Source organism: Berghia stephanieae, chromosome 5, assembly GCF_034508935.2.
Source record: "Berghia stephanieae isolate SIO BIC M18660-M18661 chromosome 5, UCSD_Bste_1.3, whole genome shotgun sequence".
In the NCBI taxonomy this organism is placed as follows: domain Eukaryota; kingdom Metazoa; phylum Mollusca; class Gastropoda; order Nudibranchia; family Aeolidiidae; genus Berghia; species Berghia stephanieae.
Window position 1 is genome coordinate 31,940,449 of NC_088364.1, and position 19,803 is coordinate 31,960,251.

The window sequence follows — 19,803 nt, forward strand, 5'->3', positions numbered from 1 at the left end:
TATGATGCCCATAAGAATTGCCGAAGCATTTACAAGCAGGACTCTGATATGGACAACCCAAGGATAGAAGAAGCAGGACCATCCTAAGGAGACCTGGAGATGTATTGTGTAGAGGAACCTTTCATTGAGAAAGACCCTAAAGAAAAAAATGCCTTGATGATAATTCAAGGGATTTAAATCATTTATTTATCTCCTATTAAACAAGTAATAGCTACAAGAACCCTTTGGATTGGGTCCTTGTCTATCTATCGCAAAGTGTCCTTTGCCAGATACGACATAAACAGCTACTCAAGTAGTACTTTGTGTGTGAATGTATTGTTTTGTATTGACGCAATTTCAACGTGTTATTATCTTAATAAAACTGTACATCATTTTCTTAAAACCTAATCCAGAGCTCTGCAATTCCATATACATCAGAGTCTCTTTACATATTTCATAAGTAGTCCTTCCGAGCCATTACACCCATGGATCCGTGTTTATCCTGGTTATTATAACGTGAAACTGTCAGTAGCCATAACTTGCTCACTCACTCATTCACTCACTCGATCCCAAGACCGGATGGTCGTCGGGGGGACTTGCGTGAAGCAGAAGTTACAGTCTTTCTCCATGCCTGCCTGTTGCTAGCCCTATGCAGCAGCTCCGGAACCGACATCTCTGTCCATTCTTTTATAACTTGCTATGGGACGCACATATATCGCAAAATACTCTCAACCAAATATTTAAAATACCCTAATATCCAATCACTGTTGGGTGGACAGAGGGGTCGATCTCGATTATTTTGCGTGTAAAGCGGATGCTTTACCAACTCAGCTCTTTACTAATCAAGAGGTATAACATGAAATTAGCTTGATGCCATCACAAAATTGCGCTACCCCAATTTTCCTTTGTCACCCAATACATACCAATGGACTTAAGGGAGGAACAAAGTAAAATCCATTTATCTCTCTGGATAATGTGTTCTGATCTTTATCAGACGCCCAGTCAATAAGATTGATAACGGTGACTGATTCACTGGTCTGTAGAGATTGAGAGAAATATAATGTTAGTAACAAATCTTTTTGTTTATTCTAGAAACTTATCTGCTAAATATACAAATATTTGTTATGCATCTAAATGATTTTATCAGACACCTCAGATATATTTTTGAAATTTACTGATAAATTATATAGCATCAAGAAGCCTTAATTTAAGCGATACATATCCTCTTGCTAAAATCTCTAGGATAAGGTTTGCGGCGGGTCATAGAGCCTTTAGTAAATAAACTTCTATTTTGTGAAATCTACGAATACTACAAATTTAAAAAGCTTTTTTTTTTATTTAATCTTTTGATTAAGCTACTACAGTGAAAAATATTCTTATTATTAAAAACACATTTTCTTTTCTTCTTTATACCAAAGATATTTATTCCATCATTTTTTTCATTTTGTAATGGTGCCTCAAAGCGAGCCTGAGAACATTTAGGCTCTATATCAAAGTACTGTGCTTGTGGTTGTGGTAGACGCCATGATGATGAGGATGATGATGATGATGATGATGATGATGATGATGATGATGATGATGGCGATGATGATGATGGCAATAATGATGATGATGATGATGATGATGATGATGATGATGATGATGATGATGATGATGATGATGATGATGATGATGAACGATTATAACAATGATAATAATGTATTATGACGCTAGCATGAATTAATGTTCAATAAGTGCCCAGCAAATCAGTAATGTCTTTATTCTGTCTTGACCTATGACTGAGAGATGTTTCGGTATTATTTCATTACAAATTGTACCAACCTCAGGAACATAAACATCGATGCTGGACGTATTGAATTGAGGAGCATATTCATTCACAGGTTTACTCGATACGATTATGTTGTACGTCTGTGGAAAAAGAAAACAATATAATGATCTTAGTGTGCTAGACAAGAAACTGGGTTCTTTAGTGCTATTACTTCTGTTGAGTCTTAAATTTACCCTGGTTATTGCATCCCGACGTGAACTTAAAAACTTGTTCTTCCAACACTCTGGCTAGGCAGTTCACTGTTTCATCAGAGAATACATTCCGTTGCAGTAGTAGTAGTAGTAGTAGTAGTAGTAGTAGTAGTAGTAGTAGTAGTAGTAGTAGTGGTAGTAGTAGTAGAAGTAGAAGTAGTAGTAGTAGTAGTAGTAGTAGTAGTAGTAGTAGTAGTAGTAGTAGTAGTAGTAGGTAGTAGTAGTAATAGTAGTAGTAGTAGTAGTAGTAGTAGTAGTAGTAGTAGTAGTAGTAGTAGTAGTAGTAGTAGTAGTAGTAGTAGTAGTAGTAGTAGTAGTAGTAGTAGAGGTAAAATAATGATTATAATAGGTAACAATAATAAGAAGAATAATGATGATGATGGTGGTAATAATAATAAGAGTAATAATGATGATAATGATGGTGATGATGATGATGATGATGATGATGATGATGATGATGATGATGATGATGATGATGATGATGATGATGATGATAATAATAATCATGATAACTGCCTTATATTTCCAGAAAGGACAAGGAGGAAAGATGGAGAAATAAAACGGACACGGCACAATGTTATATGCCTTATGATGTGGAGTTCAATTTTGCGCTTACATGACAACACAAAAAGAGAGCAGACAAAGCCCAGTATGATCACTGTTTCCCTGGTATTCAATGACAAAGCATTTAATTCATTTTGGCCAGAAGGGTTTTACATTATAGTTCGTCGCCATATTAAAATATCCCAAACAATGAATAATATTATGTGTTATATGTCAGATTGCATAAATATATATGACTTTATATATTTAATAATGAGAAATGTACCATATTAATTGATAAATCCTATGTAAAATGAAAGCATTGTGACAGTACTATTATCAATACTAATTTCATAGATTTCATGAGAACGTATTTTGGCGGATGCCAAAGAGGCAGTAGTTGGATAAAGGAGCCTCTACTGTGAACACGGTCTCCCCAGATTATGAGAGAAGAAGTGGAAGCTGCTTGGAAAGAGATGAAAAAGGGAAAGATAGTTTCTCAATAGAATTGATGACGTCCTCGACTATCTGGGAATAAACATGCTGACAAAAGCCTTTTACATCATATATCAAAAAAAGTGTTCTGCTCAATTTTGTAAGACAGTCAATATTCATTACCATTCCCAAAAAACAAGGAACTATTGGTTGTGACCAGCACAGAACAATCAACGTATTGAACCAGGTCACAAATGTTATATTAAGAATGCTTATGAAAATAATGAGGAGCAAGAGCTCTCAAGAGATAAGTGACGAGCAGTTTGGTTTTGTTAAAGAAAAGGGTACGGTAAAAGCAATTTTTACATTGAAAAAAACAATCATGCAATGGTAAATCATAAAACAAGATTCACTTTATCTCTGCTTCATTGATTATTTCAAAGCTTTTGATTCAGTACAACACGAAATGCTCTTCAAAATATTAGAAGAAATCGGAGTAGATAGTAAAGACCTTCGAATTGTTAAAATTTATATTGGAATCAAACATCATGTGTCAAACTTGATAACAAAATATTGGACTTCTTTCACATCGAGAAGGGAATAAGACAAGTTTGCGCCTTATCGCTGGACCCTCTTAACATCTATAGTGAAAAAAGATTCAAAGAAATTGAAGATATGAAAGGCGCCGTCGTGGTGGAGGACAGAATATGGGTAACATAAGATACACGGAGACAATTGTACTCTGAAGGCATACTCGCCAGAAAAGGTGCCCAAATTTTAGATATACTAGTGCGCAAAAGTGAAGAGATGAACCTGAAACTAAATATCAATAAAACCGAATGCATGGGGGTCTCAAATAATGACAACAACACGACCTTTCACTTGTCAAGTAAAGGAGGGGCCATCAAACATGTAAAGAAATTTAAATATTTAGACACTATCATTACCCATTACTTTATGGATGAGAAACATGGTCTCTGACAAAGACACTCGAAAAGAAACTCAGAGCATTTGAGATGTGGACCTATAGAAGAATTGCAAGGGTATCCTGGAAGGAAAAAAAAACAAATCATCAAGTACTCCAAACTTTAGGAATAACATCAACAACGATCATTTCAACTATTAGAAAGAGGATAACCCGATATTTCGGCCACATCAGAAGGCACGACTCACTACAGAAGACCATTGCAGAGGGAAAGAAAGAAGGCAAGCGTGGTCGAGGACGAAGAAGGACAAGCTGGCTTGGAAATGTCGCAGCGTACGTAGGATGCCCCATAAATCAATGTGCGAAACTCGCAGATGAGAGAGAGAGAGAGAGCTGGCGAACCATGATCTCCAACGTCGTGTCCGACATGGAACATCGGTAAAGGTATCATTACCCATGACGCACGAGACATAGAGGATATAAAACAAAGATTAACAATAGCAAAAATGTGTTTCATAAAATGCGTCCAGTGTGTCAAACAAAAACCTAAAGTTGAAGACTTGAATGTATTTAGTGAAAACAATGTTACAAGTTCCCTTTTATACGGTTATGAAACGTAGACGCCTGACAAAGAATGTTCTAGGAGGTTAGAGGCATTTGAGATGTGGGTGTATAGAAGAATGTTGAGGTAATCATAGACAGACAAGTATACGAACGGGGAAGTGCTGGCAAAGTTGAGAAAAGGAAAAATATTGATCGATACCATCAAAAAGAGGCAGCTGATAAGTGGAGACAGCTGACCGGCAACGTGCTCAAGAGTAAAAGCCACGATGGATAAGAGTTAATGATACTTCCGTTAACGGATACTTCATTAAGTAGAAATTATTTTCTTTGCCTTTTAAAAAAGATTCATTCAGTCTGTCATTATTAAGTTGTAATACATTTATCAAATGTCATCCACGATTTTATAGCTTATATTAATAGCTCAATTATATCCATCATCTTTCAAAAGAACAGACATAACACCTCTTCTAAAAAAAGATGGCTTCAAACCGGAATTTGAAACATTTTTCGGCCCGTATCGAACCTGACTTTCATTTCTAGAATTATTGAAAAGACTGTTGTCAAACGTCTTACAGAACATCTTCAGCTTTAAAATCAAGAGGCCACAGCACAATGACAGCTCTTTAGAGCGAGCAGAATCAGAGAATTCACCGCCTCACTCATAACACCAATGTCATGCTTTGTTGTTGGATCTTAGCATGCATTTGATACGGTTGACAACCCAATACTGCTTTATAAGATGAAGCAGATTTTGATGTCACTGACTGTGCTTTGAAATGGTTCCAGGAATATTTATGAGATACAAAACAACAGTTTTTGATTGAAGATACTCTTATCATCTTACCATCAATTATGAAATACGGAGTGCCACAATGATCTGTCTTGGGACCATTTTTGACTACTTTGTACACTGCACCCCTTGGGAATATTATATCTGAACTCGGTTTACAATACCAGCTATATGCTGACGACACATAGCTTTAAACGCCAGTAATGGAGTCGTCAGTTTCAACTCTAGAGATTGCCGAAAGTATATTTATTCTCTTCAACAAATCATATAAAGTTAACTCAAGTTTCAGCAGATTCTACTACTCTGGTCTGTTATTCAATGACTCTTCTTGCCGTTCCGGAACTCAAGTAGCCTCCTCAACATCATTCAGATTAGATCAACTTATGAGTTTTTAATTCCGCAACATCCACTAATTGTGTTCAAAGCTATTCACAATAGGTCACAAGCCAACAACACGTTACATTTATAACGAAACATGATGCCTTTAAGGCGCTATTTTTCGGTGGAGACATAGCTCTTACTCTTTTGCTGCGATTCCAACCAGGAACTTAGATGTCCGAAGGCGACTATCGTGCTGCAATGCCACGGGGCCACAAAGCAGCATTGAGATTCAATCACCGCCCTTACGGGTGTTGCTTTTATAAATGCATGGTTTGTCCTTCAATTACAATACCATAGATGAGTATAATAACCAAGGGTGTGGCATCTTTAGATCACGCCAGAGAATTAGTAAGTCAAAACGTTTTCTCGGGTATTTCTTAAATTTGGCTGGAACATAATTATAACGGACTGTGCGTAAGACATTCCTTTCTGTTTTTGTAAGCCATTTTGGGTAGCATCTTTGTCGTATGGGAGCGACTCCCTCATGCCAAAGACACAAACTATTGTGTAGACAAGCCAGTCAATTTGGTTACTGTGTCAAATGAAATATATTGCTATTTCTTGAGAAACTTTTATCTGATTCTGTGACTCACCACTTCTCCCTTTGCAGGTTCACTGCAATACATCATGATTGTGTATGCAGACTCCTCTATTTTCTGTTGTCGTAAAATAAAAAAGAAAGCAAAAAGTGAGGATTAGTGGTGGTGGTGGTGGTGGTGGTGGTGGTGGTGGTGGTGGTGGTGGTGATGATGGTGTTTGTGGTTTTGTGGTTTTGGTGGTGATGATATGATGGTGGTGGTAATAATGATGATGATGATGATGATGATGATGATGATGATGATGATAATGATGATGATGATGATGATGATGATGATGATGATGATGATGATGATGATGATGATGATGATGTTGATGAGGAGACGAAGATGAAAAAGAAAAAGATCAATGCCTCACATATTCATCACGCAGTTCTTCCAAATCCAGCGGTTTTAATAGTGTCATAGTGTATTTGTCTTGATCCTTGACAAAATTCAGGTAATTCCTAATAGGATTGTACCTTCTATCAGAAAACTCATATCTCCAGTCAGCACTGCCTGTTGCGGGGAGGCTGAGAATTTGTGTCCCTGGCCAGAGTGAAAAGAATAAAATAAAGATCCGCTTGTGTATTGATGATAAGCGTTTAAGTAAAATATTTACCATTTCTGCACGCCAGACCAATCGTTCTAAAGCACAAGACTATATTCAACCTTAGCGGGGTTTTTTTTTTGGTGCTATGGGTTTTTTGGTGAAAAGCTTACCATTTCTGCCCCCAGATCAATCATATCGAGACACAAAAGTGTGTGACCTTTTGCATTTATAGCCTGCTATTGATGCTAAACGTTTAGGTAAAATAAGCAAAACATCCAGCTGGACATAAAGTACGAACAAACAAAACTATGTGTAACATTGAACGTGTATAGTCTGATTGATATAATTTAATGAGAACTTCTAATAGTTCTGAATATAATAAACGATTATGACTGTCTAAAAACAGTAACAAAGACTGAGTGACGTCAATTCCATCAAAGACAACCACTGAATGGACTGAGTTCCCCTGAGCACCAACCACTCAGTTCGATCCTCTTATACTATTCATACTAATATTTAGTGGCGAAAGCCTAAAAGTAAATAAATTTGAAATTTGAGTTTGAACTTATTATCCTCGAAGACGTTAGTCAGGTGATACAAACTGTTTTCAATATTCCTTCCTGAACAAAGGCCGAAAAAAAAAAATTTTAAAAGTAATTATAAAATTTAAAAAACACTTTCGAAATATTGACATTTATTGATCGGGGTCCAGAACTTCGTCACATGATCTATGTATTTAAAACAACAATCATAACAGTCATTCATTGGTAGTTTGGTAACCGAAATCTGATTTTATAATCATTGGGGTTTTGTGTGTGTGTGTGTGTGTGTGTGTCTGTGTGTGCTGTGTGTATGCGTATGTGTATGTGTGTGTGCGTGCGTGTTTATGTGTGTACGTGTATGTGTGTGTGTGTATGAGTGTACGTGTGTGTATGTGTGTGTGTTTATATCAAACTATTTTGCGTAGCACACATAGGGTGATCAAGGAGATGGGATTTGCACGGATTAGAATAGAAATTCGATTATGTTAGGCTTGAAGACGCCCCCCCCCCCCCCCGCCCCTTTCGCCTTCCAACTTAATTTCTATAAGGAAATTATATTAATCATCTTTATACTCAATAGGGCTAATCAACATGTGTCAGGGATAATCTTACAAAGAGCAGAAAACTGAGACCTTTTGGTTCGGTAGGATTACGCATGGATGTTGATGGAATTTGGCTCACATATATTAAAGATATTGCTCATTTCTGTGATATAACTTTTGCCCAATTGTACCTTTTAAATGAATTGACTCAGAAGAAGTGTTAAGTTACTTTTGCACATGTGTGTATTATGCGTGGATTTATAATTTGACTAAAAAAGGATCATGGCGAATAGAATAAACGTGTTTACCGAAGTTTTGGCCTTTTATTTAATTTTTGACGATTGATGTTTTCATCCTCAAACGGTGATCGACAAACTATTTACGCAACTATGACATTAGACTGCAAAACATCCGTATAAAGTCTATGGGTTGTGGAGTATATAACCTAGGTGAAATATGATTTCTGAAGTTTACATAACATTTGAGTTTTTAGCCTAAACATAAATATCGACGCCTCTTTATTTTGATCGCTGTCAAATTCATCGAAGATTTTTTGTTGTTGTGGAATGTGGACCATTAAATTTGATAAGGGGTGTGGTGAGAGAATGAGCTACAATATTTATTTCAGTGGGCTTTATATAATCTATCTTTTGTCTTGTCAAATTACTACTTTTACATACCCGCTGGGTCAGTTTCCAAAACTTGGAAGAAGTCTTTCGGTCGCTGACATTGGCTGTTAACTGATAAGATAAAAATAAATAACGTAAAATTGATGTAAAGTATTAACCAATAGTAAATATAGCGGATTTTAAATAAATGTTTACACTGAATGATTATAGATTTTAATCTCAAAGACAAAAGTTTGACACACCCCTTACACAAGTGAATAGTTACATTAACTTTACGGTGGGGTTCACTCCATAACATGAATGAAATGGATAAAATGGATTACGATTCCCTTTTCCCATCACATGGAAAACCTTTTCACATCCAGTGTAAGCAATAGAATTTGAGTATCTTTAATATTAGTAGCTGAAAGCAGGAATAGAACATGGATCCTCAGAATGATAGTTTTCATTATGAACCAAGAGCCCAATAAAGCCGGAGTTGTGTAGGATTAGGACAGCACCCATTTCTGAAAATGATGTGTCTGCCGCAAAGTACTCTCCGCCAGATCAATTTGACACCTTTCAGAGTCATCTGCTCCGTAGACCCGGAGTTTATCTTAAGTCTACAGCTCTAAATTGCTTGCTACCCTTGGGATAAGATGTTAGTCCATCGCAACGTACTTTCCGCCAAATCTAACAGACCCAGCTGCCCAATCACTGCTGGTTGGACAGGAGGTCAGAAAAATATATCGATTGCATCCCATTAACACATCCTCTATCCCCAAATCCCCTGAACGATAAGGCAATGTCTAATTATCCATTTGGCCATGCTATAAACTCCATCCAATTATGAGCCAAGTCTTCACGAGAGATTTAGTCAGAATAAAGTATAACCTATTGCCTTTTAAAAAGATCTAGGTGTCCGGATAGCTCTACATAATATAGAGCTCTCAATACACGCAAAGAGTCGGTAATGGTATAACTGAACTAGCTGAAGGTTTGGGGGGGGGGGGGGGGTTCTGTCCATCACACTGTCACTGGAAGCTTAGTCGTTGAGATATGATGGAACGTACACTTGATAGACACATCACGTCCTATGTTTTCAAAATATTGAATATAGATATTTCAACCACTGAACTGGTCCAGCATGGTCACTAATGAATCAATGTCTCTGGATCGACGATCAGATTAAAGGGACTATACTCTTGATATTGTTTGCATTCGCTCTTTATTCCAAGTGTATTCTCCCTTGTAGTTGACCTTCAAATATTGTCAACACCCTTAGTACAAATAGCAACATTTTTGTCACTATAATGATTGAGAACGTTATCTTCATCTGAGAAAGCATCAATGTCGATTTTTTTTTTGAAAACATCCAAATAAATAAATTAGAAGAAATTCGACTTAGTCAAATGATTGATTATTCTAAACGATAAATATATAATTCTTTAAAATAAAAAAGAGGGCTATTACAAACAAGTAATTGTGCGGCTATGTGGTCTAGTGGTATGACACTCGCTTTCGGATCGGAAGGTCCTGAGTTCGAGCCTCGCGCTCGGCGCATAGTTGAGTCCTTGGAAAAGGTTCTTTACTCACATTCTCTCACCGTACTCGGGTGTAAAATGAGTAATTGTAAAATTGTAATATCGCCAAACAGGCGTCATGTCCCGTCCTACATGTTAAATGTTGCTGTTGACCAGGAACCCCTTGTAAATCGCTTTGAGCACATTTAGTGGATATTGCGCTATATAAAGCTCAATTTTTTTTAATTCATGCAGTTTTAAAGAACGTAAAACCATGGACCATGTCAGTGAGGATCATTTAATCAATGCATTGAAATATTACAAAACATTCCTAAGTGTCTTATGTCCGACTGAGAAAAACGATGAAATCCTGGGACTATTGATAAGGTGGTGGGAAAAAAATCGAGCTTTTATATAGCATGACAAATTCTAAATATAGTCAAAGCGCTTTATAATCGGTCCTGAGCCAAAGCAACACATAACATGTAGGACAAGACATGATCCATGTAAGGTGCTATTACATTTTTTTTCTCGAAAGAGATAACGCCTTTACGGGTCAGGTTCTCATTTTACATCGGAGTACGATGAAAGAATGTAAATAAAGAGCATTTTCCAAGAAGTCAACTTTGCGCCGCCCACTGTAGGACTCGAACCAAGGAGCTACAGGTCCGAAGGAGAGTCGCATACCACAATCATTTTGAAATTTTTACATTTCTATTGGCTGGATAAAATGAAACTATGAAAATGGACTCCTGATAGATTATTGCATTTAGAACGAGGTGTCTCATTTACCCACGGACTGTGCTTATACCAGGGAGAAATATAAGCTTACTGACGTACCTAAAGAGCAGTGGACAGCAAGAATCCAAATCATCCCAAGAAAGAGAAAACTCCATTTTGACGACATAGTTGACATTCGGTTGCCTGAGAAGTGGTTTGTCCCTCAGACTGTCACTCCCAATTACATAACAAAATTTTGTAGCTGTCGTTGTGGTTTATAGTGTTTTGTTGATGACATTCTATTTGTCCTGATTGATGTTACAACGGAGATTTGTTAGACCACCTGGTATGCTGAAAAGAGAAATATAGAAAACATATTAAAAATAAAAATATAGAATAATGATTACTGAATATTTGCAAACAAGTTCATAGATACAGAAGGTGAAATATTGCAATCAAATACAAGGATAATAAATAAAGAGAAGAGAAGTTCTTCAAGACAAAATAAAATCTATTGTTTCTTTTAAAAAATAGGGTTGGGGTCAATTCCGCACAGCAGATTTTAACTTTTTCTAATCGAACACAGAATAACTGGCAAATCTTTAAATTATCGATCTATTTTTACAGATTGATACATGAGTGACTTGCCCATCTTTCTTAAATTAAGAGTAATTCTATCATCTGTTGAGTCAAATGAATATTTAAAAAAGCTGCTAGAGGGTAATGCTTGGTTCGTAATTTGATCGTTGGCCTTGAGAATCGCCAAAAACAAAAAAGGTAATAGTTTGGCCACCCTGATCAAACTGATGGCTCAAAAGATTCGACTCGATCTATGTTAATTTCCACAATACAGTAGTATAATAAGTAAAATACATGAGTGCCTGTTAGTAATAGCCTTTATTTCTCCGAAAATATTGGAGGTTCTCTACAAGTTAACCCTCTCCTTGCCACCTGCAGCAAAATCGTCACATTTGTTACGACACAATATACATTTTTCTTATTCAGATTTATTTCATACATCACAAACTTTGAAGAATGATCTTTGTTTCATTAATAAGAACATAAAGTTGTTTTGTAGCGAGCTTGTTTGAGATTAAAAAATCAATTTTTCTGCAGGGTAAGCCTGCCATTTTTGGGAAAATAGTGAAAATGGTCGGTAAGGAGAGAGTTAAACAAGATTATTGTGATAAGAATTGAACCACGGCCCCCTTCTCCGGTCCTCAGTTATATATAAGCAACCCCAACTATGTGAAACGTTAAAAGATCATAATCTGATACAATATTGCTAAAGTGATTACTTCTCCAGATGGTGACAACAACATCAACAACAACAACAACAACAACATAAACAGATATATGATAGTTCGGTATTGATCACAACAAATTATTATTATAGGATTCACGGCTTTCTATTTATTAATTCATTTCTAGTGAGCAACTTGAAACCACGAGCGTGCGGGTGAGTCTAATTGCGTGGTAAAATTAATTTGAGCTTTTATATAGCGTATATTCAAAAACGTGCCCAAAGCGTCTTAAAAGGGGTCCCTACCGACAGCTGAACTAAACATGTAGGAGGAGACGTGATGCCTTTTAGGTTGAATTACATTTTTTTCCAGACAGAGACAACGCTGTTAACTGCTAAGTACTCATTTTACACCTGTGTATGGTGAGAGAATGTGAGTAAAGACTCAATTTAAGTAATAACTCAAATATACGTCGCTCAGAGAGGGGCTCCAAAACAGGACATTCGCATCCGAAGGAGGGTGTCATACCACAAGACCACATGGCCGCACAACGAATTTAATGTCCATAGCTATGTAAGAATACCTTTATTCTATCCCTCAATGTAAATTTCTTAGATATTCCGTATCCAGTGTTGTAAAAGGCTTTATTTTGCAATGAATGCAAGTTAAGAACATATAATGATCGTTTTAGAAATCATTTGCTTCATCATCAAACATCATTTTAAATTCCCTATTTTTACGTTGGATTTGTACAAACATTTTATTTCTGATGGCCAAATAGCCGTGTTTCAGCCTCTTTTTAAGCGAGTAAAAGAAAAAAAATAGTGTACAATCAACGTCCAAAATTTTATTTAACGATTATAATTTTACAAAAAAATGATTTAGACGGTCTAGAGTTTTTGGAGAGTAGGAATGGATACAATTCCTACGCTCTTGCTTTTTGGAATTCCGGACGTGTTCCCGATCCTGCACGAGCCTGCGAGGGTGCGTTGGGGAAAAAGTTCGAATTCCATAGCCCAAGAGTGTATGAAATCTTTTATTCAAACCCTCAATCGATTCTGATGCCGTTATCATTGATAAAAGATATTTTCAACAACAACAAAATTGTGATGTTAAAAAAAATCAGTTTGAGAAAAATGTTGGCTGTATCATTACGAATGTGATGATTTTCCTTTAGTTCGTAAAAATAACGAAAATGTTGCTGCTTGAAGCTCGAAGGAAAAATTACGATAAGTATTGAAACGTAAGTTTCAATTTATTACACGAAAACAGATACTGTGGCTTGGATGTTTCGGGTAACCCTTTATCAACAAAACACGAATGAAACTCTAAGGACGAATGAGAGGTGTGTGGTATGTGAATGGAGTAGTTAAAGTAAATAAACAAAAACAATGATGGGACAGAAAATAGAAAGCCCCTTTGTAAGGAAGCACGAATTATTAAAATATGACAGTAAATATGAATAAAATGTGTGCAATTCATGAAAATAGTTAGGAGATGGTTAACCCTGTCCACTTTCCAATGTGACATCCCATAGGCTAATACTTACGTCATCTATCTTTTTTTTAAATCTATGCAAAAATATTGCCGTTTTGAGTCGATGGGTTACATTCGGATGGATCAATGGTGAGTGTCGTGGTGACTCACCTTCACACACGGGAGGCCAGTCTCTGAATAGCCTGGTGTTATGGTGTTTATAGTAGCATTGCGTGCTATGAAGGATTATAAAAGCATCTGCTCTTGTATCTCTGCCAGTGTATTTGTCAGATTGGTACTCAGGTAACATAGAATGGTACATATAGAAGCAATGAAGTTGACGTCAATCGGTTCTATGTTATTGATTTTAGACCGCCAGTTGGATGACTAGTTCTCACTTAAGTCCCTCTAAAAGACTACAACCATCATATTATATCTGGCGGGCAGATCAAATGGGTATTTTGCCCTATCAAATAGCATCAATAAATAGCTCAATGAGATGTATCCCTAGAAAGAATATCAGAGCACATAATCAAAATGAGAAGGAAGGGGTGGAGGGGTGGGTAGAAGGACGTAAAGGAAGAAGAAGAAGAAGAAGAAGAAGAAGAAGAAGAAGAAGAAGAAGAAAAACTACAAGAACAGCAAGAATAACAAGAAAATTAACAACAATAATAATAATAATAATAATAGTAATAATAATAATAATAATAATAATAATAATAATAATAATAATAATAATAATAATAATAATAATATTAAAACTAATAATAATAATAATAATAATAATAATAATAATAATAATAACAATAATAATAATAATAATAATGATGATGATGATGATGATGATGCTGATGATGATGAATGATGATGATAATAATAATAATAATAATAATAATAATAATAATAATAATAATAATAATAATAATAATAATAATAATAATAATAGTAATAATAATAATTATAATAGAGAAGAGAAGAAGAAGAAGAAGAAGAAGAGAAGAAGAAAGAAGAAGAAGAAGAAAGAGAAGAAGAAGAAGAAGAAGAAGAAGAAGAAGAAGAAGAAGAAGAAGAAGAAGAAGAAGAAGAAGAAGAAGAAGAAGAAGAAGAAGAAGAGAAGAGAAGAAGAAGAAGAAGAAAGAAAGAAGAAGAAGAAAGAAGAAGAAGAAGAAGAAGAAGAAGAAGAAGAAGAAGAAAGAAGAAGAAGAAGAAGAAGAAGAAGAAGAAGAAGAAGAAGAAGAAGAAGAAGAAAAAGAAGGAGAAGAAGAAGAAGAAGAAGAAGAAGAAGAAGAAGAAGAAGAAGAAGAAGAAGAAGAAGAAGAAGAAGAAGAAGAAGAAGAAGAAGAAGAAGGACCACAACAACAACAACAGCAGCAGCAAAAATACCAACAACAACAACAACAGCAAGATTAGATCAAGTACAAATAAAAGTAAATGATTAATACATACTATTTGACTAGCACTATCTAAGTCGCCTCGCAAACAAATAACGTAAATTGACTTGTCATAATAAGTCAAAAAAAACAAAACAACAAAATAAAATATTATACTAGAAATTAATCAGAACATGTAAAGGTAAGACCTAGACTTGCTCTCTACGATACACAATTTAGAAACTCGCTGTATCATGCTAAGACGTCATGATTTTAAGCCGTGTGTCGCAAAAGTAATCATGGTCTGAAAATGATTTTAGTAATGTTATAGGAAATGTAAATTGATTCTAGAATATTATGATGAAAAAAGTATAGTTATATAGGATGAGTATAATATACTTGAAGCAATCCAAGCGTTTACAAATAAATAAATAAAATTCCTTTTATTCATCCCATAAAGGAAATTTTATATCTAGAATCTATTCAAAGGGAAGACTGGAATAGCCTAGGCGCAAGCCGCAGTGAAGCGCTGAAAATTGAACTAGTCGAGTTGACTTGCTCAAGACTACACAGCGCGGAGGGTATTCGAACTAGGTACCATTAGGGTGCGAAGCAAAAACAGTACCGCTAACGTTGTTGCAGGGTTGTACATGAAGATCAGCTGACTGACAGCTTTGAAATTAAGACTGGTGTCAAGCAGGATGCTTGCTCTCTCCATTCCTGTTCATCCTTGCCATTGATTGGCTAATGAAGGAAACCTCCAAAGGGAGAAGAAATGGGATACAGTGGACCCCCTGGACACAGTTGGATGATCTGGATTTTGCAGATGATCTGGCTCTTTTGTCCCACACCCAGGACCAGATGCAAGCAAAAACCACAATTAAAACAGCCTCTCGGAATCAATTGGTCTAAGAATACACCCTGCAAAGTCAAAGGTCTTGAGGATAGGTATGCGTCAAAGGGAGCAGATCAAAGTAAAAGATCAGGAACTCGAAGATATAGACACTTTCTGCTATCTCGGAAGTATAATTGACAAGGATGGAGGCACGGAAGCAGAGGTGAAAGCACGAATAGGAAAGGCACAGGCTGCATTCACATCTTTGAACAGAGTTTGGAGAACTAAAGATATCTCCCTTCAACTAAAGCTAAGACTTTTCAACTCAAACGTGAAGTCTGTCCTACTGTATGGATGTGAAACTTGGAACGCATCACAGGCATGTATAAGGAGGGTACAGATTTTTGTAAACAGGTGCATGCGTAAGCTACTCAGAATAAAATGGATGGATAGAATAAAAAATGAAGAAGTATGGAAAAGAACACAGCAGAAACCAGTAGGAGAGGATATAGGAAGAAGACGATGGAGGTGGATTGGACACACGCTTAGAAAGAATGACTCAACTATAACAAAGAAAGTATTGGACTGGAACCCTCAGGGCAGAAGATCAAGGGGAAGGCCACGAGGAACATGGAGAAGAATTAAAGAAGCTGATATACAGAGAAGTGGTAAGACCTGGAATGAGATAAAAAAGTTGGCTCAGGATAGAGAAGGATGGAAACTGTTTGTCTGTGGCCTATACCCTGACCCAGGGTGAAAAAGGCAATGATGATGATTATAAAGCAATTTTTCTTATAATAAAGCATTAAGCACCATTGCTTCTATAATATAACAAGAAATTAATTGAGTAGAAAAGTGACAAAAGACAAGAGAGAATAGAAAAAAAACTTCACGGCGATGGGTTTTCGAACCCGCAACCTGACTGGTGCGACAAACCCGCCTGCCGGGAGAGGGTATCTCTACAATCGAAGCCATCCACCACTCTCTCTCTCTCTCTCTCTCTCTCTCTCTCTCTCTCTCTCTCTCTCTCTCCCTCTCTCTCTCTCTCTCTCCTCCTCTCTCTCTCTCTCTCTCTCTCTCTCCTCTCTCTCTCTCTCTCTCTCTCTCTCTCCTCTCTCTCTCTCCTCTCTCCCTCTCTCCTCCCCTCCCCTCTCTCTCTCTCTCTTCTCTCTCTCGTCTTCTGGCACTCTTCTACTCAATTAATTTCTTGTACTATCAACATAAGTGCCTGCTCCACTTACTTTTCTTTCATAATATCAATCACTAGCTATAGACAGGTTATTATTCACATTCGACTAGTTAGAGTTGAAAACTGACACCCAATTTGTGCCAAAAAGAGAGGCAACTTTTCAAACACATCTACATGTAATATCTTCAAATATTTTAAAATAGACGGATTAAAAGCGCTTTGGTCACGAGACTTTATGTCTTTTGCAGACAAATTATTAAATATTTTCCAAACTGATCAATAAAGCGCCGCTGTACTTTAAATCCTGTCTTGTCGTGATATCAACAATTAAACAAACAAAGCCTACGCAAAAATGCAACCTTAACTATGACGTTAGGATGTCTTTAACCATATACCGGATATAACAAGATCTATTGAAAACTTGGGTATGAATGAGGTATAGAAAAAGAGACTTTCATAAATTGATATCCTTTTTCATATAATATGGTTCTATAATTGATAAGTGGCAATCACAATCATTGAGCAGTCTCCAGAAATCATACAGACAAAAACACTGATGAAAACGACCATCGTATTGTTCCTGACAAACTGGAGTGCAATAAATTATGATCAACTCATAGCGTGGCACAATTTTACTTTTTTTCTTTTCTGACAGAGAACTTTTACTTCATCTACCGATCGGTAAAAGTGACCCGAAAATTATCACAATTAAAAAACAAACAAAAAAAAACACCAAAAAACAAAAACAACAAAACAACAAACAAACAAAAAAAAGAACGAAAGAAAAATCAACCTTTTGAATAGATGTCAGGATGGAGGAGTATCGAAAGGACGAGTTTCCCAGATGATTTGTCACTAAAAATGCAACAGGTGAGCTCTAACTTTTGACTTGAAATGTTCTATTGTTTTTCAACAAGCCAATTGATTTCATGTTGTTTGCTTGTTTTGTTTTGTTTTTTTTTTTTTTGTATTTTTTTAATTTGGGTTTAATTTCGCTTTGAGGAGAGGCGGATGTTTTTTTTTTTCTTTCTTTTTAATCACATTATTTTTAGAACCGTTTTAGATTTTTAGTCATTCCTTTTTTGTTGCTTTGAAATGCTTTATGTATTTTTGAAAGAGACATTGCAAACGAATCTCTTTTTTCATCCGGCTCTTATGTCTTCCCAAATAGACAATACTTAATATGTCCTTCAATTTTTGAGTGTGATCTCAATAACTTTTTTTCGGAGATCTATTGTTAAAATGATCTCGTTCTAAAAATCCCACAACAGCAACAGAAGAATGGCCATGCCATTCAACAGGTACAACATGAGAACATAAATCTCTTGTTACAAAACTGTATGACAGAAAAGGAACGAACTCTTTTCACCTCTGTCACAGATTCTACTCAGACATCTTATCTATATTGTTATCCGAGCACCATTAACGGTGTCTCTGCAGAATGTGTCACCTAGCAACAATGACAACAATGTGACCCATTACAAAGAGAAGGTCCCGGTCGTAAAATGGTTTTCGAGTCACGTCTCGACCCTTGATACACTAGGATATTTTCAATCAACGTCGTAAATACACATATATAGGTGTGTGCCACGTTTACGACATAACGTTGGATATTTTATCATGGAGTTATCAAATTATTTACATCACTTCTTTCAAGCGCTGTCATTGCTTCATTAATCGATGTGGTGACATATTGAGCTCTCAAATGCCTCAAACAACAGATTGTTAAAAAGCAAATGCAGGGAAACGCTAGAATCAATGTGCGAATTATTTTGGTTGGTTTTGAATTTGAGACTCACAAGAAATCCCGAAAAGATGTTATATTTCTCTTCTAAATTTTTTAATTACTTCTCATCAAAAATGCGTCCAAACCAGTGTCAAAAAGTGCCGTTGGAAATTTTAGATCATATGAGCAGTAATAAAATATATAGCACTCCGAATATGAAAGCATATATATAATGAGATTGAAATTTTTAATAATATATCATAGACAGAAACAAGTTTTTGGAAATACTTCAGGACTTTATGAATGAGTAGACTAGGATGAACAAGAATTACGAATATCTGCTGAGCAACACCACCATCAGTCCAAAATTACACAGGGCCCCACTACAAGGCGGACGGACATGTGTCCAATGAGTGTTAAAAGCAAAAATTATATCGCGTGTCTTGACTGTGACACTTATTTGTATATTAGATGTTAAAATTACTAACCTCAAACTCAAAGCCTCGTCCATTGAAGAGCAGACTACAGTCCTTTCTCTTTACTCTTTCTCCAGTTGAGACCGAAACTTTTACCATTCTCAGAGGTCTAACTCTAGCCTGGTTAAAAACTTGTATAATGTCACTTAATTGCAAAGCAGAGGCCTACTATCTACTGTTTAAGTCCACACGAAAATCAAATTGACACGAATTTAACACAAAATCAACACAACTTTCGTTGCCGGCTCTCTCAACTGCATCTCCATCCATCTCCTACTTCTATTCCTTTACCAATATACAGAATAACACTAGCTTCCCTTCATTTACTAACAATTGTATCAGTATAATACCACATAAGATAATCATTTGAAATAGACCCTAATGAGTATCCTACTCAAAATTGTCAAATTAACAATAAATGTCCTTTACATAACTTTGAAAACGTGTATCTATGCATGGAAGTTTCACAGAGCACTTATTATATTTGAAAGTTTTTAAATCATACGGTACGATACGATACAGATACGATCGAAGCCAATGTTAGAATTCCACAAGGAGACAGTTTGAGACCGGTGTTGTTCGTGCATCTAGAACATGCAATGAAGGTAGTTAGGAGTTCGTTCTGCCACAACCCGTTTCAACACTCGAAGCCCCCCCCCCCCCTCTCCTCACCCCTTCCCCCGAAATAGCATACTTGGATGATAAAGACTTTATAGGGAAAAAATCACTTAATCATTGATATCTTGGAGAAAATGTTACAAAAACACGAACTTGTAATCTGAAACAAA

The 19,803-nt window shown here is 36.1% G+C and overlaps 1 protein-coding gene across 3 annotated transcripts in view; it reads right to left on the reverse strand.

Moving 5' to 3' along the window:
• Window positions 1–19,803, reverse strand: part of LOC144972763 (uncharacterized) — a 62,555-nt gene that overhangs the window by 18,884 nt on the left and 23,868 nt on the right. For all 3 annotated transcript variants that reach the window (XM_078914376.1, XM_078914375.1, XM_078914377.1), the window contains 6 exons: window positions 10,820–11,050; window positions 8,529–8,588; window positions 6,591–6,760; window positions 6,230–6,292; window positions 1,801–1,887; window positions 903–1,016 (listed from right to left, as the gene is read on the reverse strand). In XM_078914376.1, the coding sequence (XP_078770502.1) occupies window positions 903–1,016; window positions 1,801–1,887; window positions 6,230–6,292; window positions 6,591–6,760; window positions 8,529–8,588; window positions 10,820–10,895 (570 nt within the window). In that variant the 5' untranslated portion in view covers window positions 10,896–11,050. The remainder of the gene's footprint in view (window positions 1–902; window positions 1,017–1,800; window positions 1,888–6,229; window positions 6,293–6,590; window positions 6,761–8,528; window positions 8,589–10,819; window positions 11,051–19,803) is intronic.